The 7260-nt window shown below is 42.5% G+C and overlaps 1 protein-coding gene across 1 annotated transcript in view; it reads right to left on the bottom strand.

The window, feature by feature from the left end:
* STIL (STIL centriolar assembly protein) overlaps positions 1-5282 on the bottom strand; it is a 19632-nt gene extending 14350 nt beyond the window's left edge. The window contains exons 1-5 of the mRNA XM_085308068.1: positions 5264-5282; positions 3913-4020; positions 1975-2090; positions 1643-1830; positions 393-640 (exon numbers count right to left, since the gene is read on the bottom strand). Of these exons, the coding sequence (XP_085164194.1) occupies positions 393-640; positions 1643-1830; positions 1975-2090; positions 3913-4004 (644 nt within the window). The 5' untranslated portion in view covers positions 4005-4020; positions 5264-5282. The remainder of the gene's footprint in view (positions 1-392; positions 641-1642; positions 1831-1974; positions 2091-3912; positions 4021-5263) is intronic.
* Positions 5283-7260: the final 1978 nt, after the last annotated feature.

Genomic DNA, 7260 nt, shown 5'->3' with positions numbered 1-7260 from the left:
ACTCTAGAATTGGAATTTTTTTTTTTTTTATTACCACCATTCACCTGGTTTGATTTTAGAGACAGCACTGACCTTGTCCAAAAATTTGGATGCTTTTTATAGTTATTTTGTTAGCTAGCAGGGTCTCATTCCACCCTCACATCTGTCCCACGTAGGAAGGTCCTTTACTGAAGTCAAAAGCAAGAATTTGTGCTGAATAGTTCAAAATTTTTACTCTATCCCATTTCCTGCTTCTGTATTAAAATTTTCTAGATATTAGAAATTATGCTCCTTTAATTTCAGTTAGTTTATTAAAAAACAAAGTACTGGTTGAGATTCCTACCTTTCTGGTTTTAAGACAGGCAACCAACTGACACAAAACTTTGATAGTTTTAGCATTAACCTTTACTTACCCACATTTATAAGTCCCTTGAACTTGTGCAATATTCATAGGACTATTCAAGTTTCTTGCTAGGGCTGTAGGAATAATTGGGACAGACTTCATAGGAGTATATTCTAAGATATTTGATGCAGTAATAGAAGCCCAGTGAAAATCAAAATTTAGATTATCCAGGTTTTCTGTGAAAACAATGTGAGCTCTAATGGTCAGCAGTTTAGAAAGATCCAGTGAGTCTTTACTGCACAGACAGTGCTGCAGACCCTAGAAGTTGAGGGGGAAAAAAAAGTTAAATAAACTTGATGCCATATCACTACCACAGCACAATTTGTATTACAATGGAAACTTAAATCATCTATCATAGCTAGTATTGCAATAGGCACTGTATTAAAAAATAAAAATAAAAATAAATCCAGGTCTCAAAAGCTGATAGCTATGCTGGATAGAATAAGTAATAATGTAAAATACATCCAAAATTATTAAACCTTGCATATCTTAGCACTACTTTATAATACATTTGAAAGCATGAGGTTACTTAAATTAAATAAAAACTAAAAATAATAGGCAACTAGAAGGTTCAAGGTGACGTATCAAAACTTATTTGCATTCAATAAATTTGTATTTTAAATGTGGGCGTACCATCATGAGAAAGCTTAGAGGAAAATTAAGACTCAGTTTGTATTATAAAAATACACACAACAACATTTACAGGTAAATGTTTACAAGAGTAGAAGGTATTTACTGGACTACGTTTACAGTAGAGTATAGAAGAGACAGATATACATTTCAGCTATAGCTAGTAGCCAACATGGATAAACATTTTCTTGCAAGTCACTTGCCTAGCAATACTTTTTACCAGCTGTTGCATAAACACTGCAACTTCATCATGATGCATATAAAAGAAAAAGATGCTTTTTCTTCTTTAAGTTTGTTGCTATCACAGTTGTGTTGCTCATTTTGGTGGTTAGAGTAGCTGGAAAACTATAGTCAGAGAGCAAGCTCTTAGTTTGAGATTCAAGTGTATTATCTTTAAATATGTGGAAGTTAGTGATTTTAATAGTTTCAAATAAGATCTTTAATGACAACTAAGCAGCTCATTTCACTCAACTGGGTAAAGTCTTCTTTCAGCCACTACTTCAAATCTATTACCTGGATTTGTTTTAAATTGATGTGCAGGGAAAAAAAAAAAAAAAAATCAAAACCAGTGCACTGTGCAATCTCTTATCTGTAAGATAGTTTAAGAGAGCCAGAAGCTGCCAGGTTTACCTTAAAAGTCAAACTGATATCTTCAGCTCTATGCACTGTAATGCCATCTGAAGAAGGTCCCCAAGAATTAACTGTACATGGAATCAAAAAGTCTCCAGGAAGGGAAGCAGTTGGAATTTTGCCAGATCCACTAGCAACTTCTCGACCAGGATCAAAACGGTCTATTGTTACTGTTACGCCTTCCCCATCTGGAGAGGAAAAAAAAAAATCATACCTAAATTCCTGCCTGATCAAACGCAAAACATTATCTAAAGACCAGTAAATCAGTCTACTTAATAAAGCCTTGTTAAGCACCCAATATTGTCTGTTTGCCTGATTTTTTGAAAAGTTACCGTCATCCACTGTGAGGGTCCCCAGCAAAAAACAGGAAAACAATTGCTTTTCATTCTGCTTAGCATGACGATAGGCAAGACGCAGGGTCTTCTCCATTACCAATATTTTTGGGTTTCTAACAAAAAAACAATGAGCAAGTTTAACATCAAAATTATTTACATGCCTTTTTTTATATACATATATACACATATACAAAGAAACGTTTTATATATTGTAAGAAATTCCAGGCCTTTTATTGTCTTATTAAAATAAAATATACAGTAACAGTCCAAAGTGCTTAACAGCAGAAAGGGAAAAATTAACAACATTGTATAAAACTTGAATGGAATTTTATCTGGTGTTCTGTATATGTCTTTTATCATTCATGTTTTAAAAAAATGTATTTTAACTGGAGTGGCTACACAGAATGCACTGCAAGACCATTCCAACAAGATAATTTCAGGTTGACAGGCTGAGCAAACAAAGGGGAATAATTCTTTCTATACAGAATAAATAAGGAGGAGAGAAAAGAGCTTTTCAGCTAAAAACATTTTTACATGAACAAATAAAGATTAACAACTATGAATTATTTCAATAGAAGGAGGAAGACATCAGCAACACTAAGACCAAAACACACAGCATTTAAATAGTCTCTTAAAATAAAGCAACAGAATGGTCAAAAAGCTTGAATAATTTTGCAATGGAGTTCTTTCATTTTAGTATAGAATTTAGTATAGATATTTAAAAGAGCAAAGACTGGGCACATGAACATACATGAACTACACCTGCAGAAAAATAGGTAATTACCAATATTTTTACATCGGTTAAAAAAAAAGAGTAACTAAGTTTGGAAGCTAGTGCAGTTAATATTGATTTTATTTTAGCTTGATGTAGCTTATAGATTTTGATTTTTAGAGAGGTCAAAGTTGAAACAGTGAGGCTACTGGCCTACATGAATGCTGCAATGATGATTTAAATCCTATCTGATCAAGATTAACCAAGTGAAGTATCTTCATAAAATAAAAATTAATAATTACTATATTCAAACTACTAGAGAGGATTACCAGTAAACATGCCTTAAGAAAGAGAAAGCCTCCAATCACCAAGGGCTGAAAATTAGACAACTGATCAGCAACAATGCCCTTAGACTTTGCATGCTGTGCCTCACTATTAAAACTTGGGGAGCAAGGTGAGGAATTCAGCACCAAGGGCTTAATTTACATTCAAAGAACATTATGTGGCAAGGACATGCAGAGGCCCTCTGACTTCTATGTAAAATCTACCCACCTCTCAGTCAGTACTTTCCATTGCTACAGAAATTAAATGTTCTGTGTTCTTCCCCTACTCACGATAATATTCTTAGATGTATTTTAATATCTAGAATAAGATTTTTAAAACAACATCTACATATATATTATCCCTAAGTAATAAGGACCAGTTTTTAAATCTGTATTTGTTTTGTAAGTGAGGTTAGGTATTCCTCACCCTATAAACTCACAACTGCTTCAGATTTGCATCTAGACTCATTCCAGATAAAATTATATATTAAAACTAAATTTAAGTCAAACATCTGGATTAAATACTGAAAGTTCTGATTTCTTTTACTTGAAGCATGCTATTTTTATTCAATTGTAATACACATTCTTGTTCATAAATACAGAAGGGTAGGCTAAAGAAAACAAGTATGCATTTATTTTTACATCTTTCCATTTTGGAAGGAAACTGAAAGAAATTGCAAGTTACTTTAGCATGAGGCACCTCAAACCCAATTGACTGTGATACACCACCAAAACTGCAGTCCTCAAGTATTTCCAGTGAAAAGCTCTGTATTCTTACAAACATGCTGGCTCTTTCTTTTCCCTTTAGGTCCCATACACCAGATTCAAAAGAGGAAAAGAAAACTATGAATCATAAAATTTAAGGCAAGTCATGGTTAAATCAAGAAAAGTTATTTATACCTGTAATAGCTGATATGTGAACCAACGACATCTCCCATAGGGACTGGGTCCCAAAGTGCACACTTTGACAAAGGAAAACTGAAAGGGACCATCCTTTCTGGAACAAATCTGGGGAGAATACAGCAAAGAAAAAAAAGCAAAATGGATTTAGCTCAATACTTTCATATAGCATTTATCAAAATGGGCAAAGGAATAAGCTGATAATAAAAACAAATAGCCTACATAAGGGTTTTTTTGTTTGTTGTTTTTTAAGGCTCAACCAATGAATCAGGAACTTTGCCCTATGAAGTTGTCAAGGATATGAAACACAAAGTGAGTATGGGACATTCATTTTCTACTGGACAGTTCCTTCACACAATCTTAGAAAATGCATGGCCAAAACACAAGCTTGCAGGATACGGCTCCTGAAATGAAGCTGTTCTAACTACATCTCAGAAAAGATCAACAGAATATTTCAGCAGAAAGCTCCATGTCACAGAGAAAAAGAAAATTCAGCAGGCATAACACTAGGTTAGTTGTCAAATGCCCTAGCAGTTTTACTCAGTATTTAAGGTGAACATTCACTTCATTTAAGTTTTGAAGACTTTTAAAATAACATTATCTTAAAGTCAAATAACATAATACACAAGTTGCGATCACACCTCAAACTAGCCTGAACAAATTATTCTGTAGTCACAAACTGATATACACAGGTAGAATTTAATTTTAAAAGCCACATTAAGTAAAATATTGAACACTTGGCCAATATCCCATTATCCCAACTTCCTTTATAAGTATTTGAAGCTTCAAAGCTCACCAAGATGTTTTCTTTGTACTTCCCTGAGTCCTCAGGAAAGAGGTTCTCTACATTTACAGCTGCCCTGTAGGAAACTCACAAGCATCTCTTATGCTTCCTACGATAGCCGACAGACTCCCGTTAAAGGACAAATGCTTTACAAAACAGGTGCCTAACTTAGCCCTGTAACGGGGAGGTTTCTCCGGCTCTGTGTGTTAAGCAGGTTTATAAAGCCGCACCGGTTCCACGAGATTTTTGTGAAGGTACATCAGAAACAGCCGGATCCTAACAACCCGCGCTGCACTCGCAGACAGGCACCGAGCCCGGAGCGTGACCCGAAAGGCTCCCAGCGATGCAGCCTCGCAAGGAGCGGCACCGCGGCCCCTTCCCGGGCGGTCTCCGCCGCTGCGAGCCGCGGAGCGCGGGCTCCGTGCGGGGCGCCCGCGGCCCCCCCCCAGCGCCGCAGGGGCCTGTCAGCGTGCCCTAAGCGAGGGGCCGAGCGGCCAGCGACACCCGTTCCCGCAAGGCCTGACGACGGCCGCGCTCCCGGAGGGGAGGCACCGGTCACCGCCTCACCTGCCGCCGCCGCCGCCGCTCGGGCGGCCGCTCAGTCTGTCCCGTCCCGTCCCGTCCCGTCCCGCCCCGCTCCGGCACCTTCCTCCGCCGAGGACTGACGCCGCGCCCGGGGCCGCCAACTCTTCCCGGCCAATAGGAAGGCGCAGCGAGCACTGCTCCCGCCTCCCCCACCCTCTCTCGCCCAATAGAAGTGCGGCAGAGACCCACCGGCTCCACCAATCAAACCGCACCCCTGGGAACCAACCGCCAGCGCGCGCGCGCAGGGGATTTAAAAACGCAGCGCAGCGATCTCATAAACGGTCCGCGGGAGGGCGGGGAGCGCGCAGGCGCAGAGGCCGCGGCGTGGTTGCCATGGCAGCGCGGCGGGCCGCCGCCATCCCAGGCGCCGGCGGCGGGGCGGAGGGAGCCGCCAGCCGCGGCACTGCCGCAGGGCGCAGGCGGGGCGGGAGGCTGCCCGTCAAACCAAGCCCCTGCCGCGGAAGGGTAGCGGCAGAGCAGAGGCTTCACCTCACCCGCTCCTTTGCTCGAGTCTCCGTGGAGAAGCCCGCGGGGAGGGAGTTCGTCCAGGCCGCGCTGGCTCGCCGGGCCTGCCCTGGCGCGGGGCGCTGCCCCAGCTTTCACCGCTGCTTCAGGCTCTCACCAGGCTTTCACAGTTCCAGCAGCTCTTGCCAAACCTACAGCATGGGCCAGAACTCCTCCACCGGCACGGTCCTGCTGCATTACTTAGGCCAAGGCATCCCTCAGGCCTTGCTCTTTCAAAACCAGCTATCCCTGCGCATGAACGATCCCACAAAGCTAATACTAAGCCACGCAAAACATATGGGTGGCTCAGTTATGGTCTGACTACCGCGATGTTTGCACAGCCTGGGTAAACTTTACCCAAGCATTTCCTTGTGGGTGCAGTTGAGATGTGGTTGCTACCGCTCCTACAGCCGGTTGCAGGGTGCCGGTTGGGACAGCAGTTCCTGCACAGAGGCAGTTTCCATGGCAGCAGTAAGGACAGCCGCTTTGCCCAAATCTCAGAATCTACGTACTGCTCAAGGTAAGCATCCGCAGTGTAAACCGTGAAACCCAGGTCAGCTGGATCCACACTAAAACGTATTAGGCTCAAACAGAGTAAACAAGCCAATAAAAAGACATAAATGTATGGTCCACGCTCTGCCTTTCTGATGTACCCATGATTGACTAATTTTAATCTAAGATGGATTATTTAGCAACGTCAGCCGCAGTAGTGCGTCGGGATCCACATACAACCCAACATTCAGCCTGCAATGGACAGCAGGCACGTGGTCATCTTGAAGAGAGAACAGTCTTCCTGTTACTGAACTTGCTGTTGTGTTTCAACCAGTGAAAGCTATGGTTCATGCTATACAGGCAGGGTAGAGGTGTTGGTGAAGAGCAAATGTAGCACAGATAAGCCTGACGCTGGACAAGCAATGTATATGCATAGACCTGAAGGCAGTTTGGTCATAGCCACACGCTTGTTTTGTGCCCAAGGGTCCAATTCTGTATTTTTAATCAGCAAAATCCTCATCTGAAGCTCCAGAAAAAAAAGTAAAGTTGGAATTTTTATCTGCTGTCATCCTGCTCCAATCCACTTCCACATGATCTCAGCCTCCAGCGCTACTCACTGTCTCTGCCCTCAGTCCATCAGCCACTCCTATCGCCCAGCTACTTGGGGACAGGCGCTACTGACACCCTATGGTGATCCAAGGCTGAGAAAGAAACCAGAAAACTGCTTGTCTGGGGTACCCTTCAAATCTAATGAGGCAAATTACAGACGGGGAACTGCGTAACGCACGTTAAACGTTAAAACATTCCACGCTGGAGCAGGAGAACGGAGCATCGCACGTTGGAGTCGGCAGAGCGATGCAGCTTCAGCCTGCGTTCGGATTAGGAGGACAGCGCGCTGGACACACAACTAGGAGTGCGAGCGTGCACCCCGGGTCAGGAGGTACGCGCCTTGGCTCGTCGTGCTTGGGAGCACGCCGTACTGC

The sequence above is a fragment of the Rhea americana genome, unplaced genomic scaffold (genome assembly GCF_003343005.1).
Source record: "Rhea americana isolate MKP2758 unplaced genomic scaffold, rheAme1 scaffold_27, whole genome shotgun sequence".
NCBI classification, from domain to species: domain Eukaryota; kingdom Metazoa; phylum Chordata; class Aves; order Rheiformes; family Rheidae; genus Rhea; species Rhea americana.
This window is presented reverse-complemented; position numbering and strand designations above follow the sequence as displayed.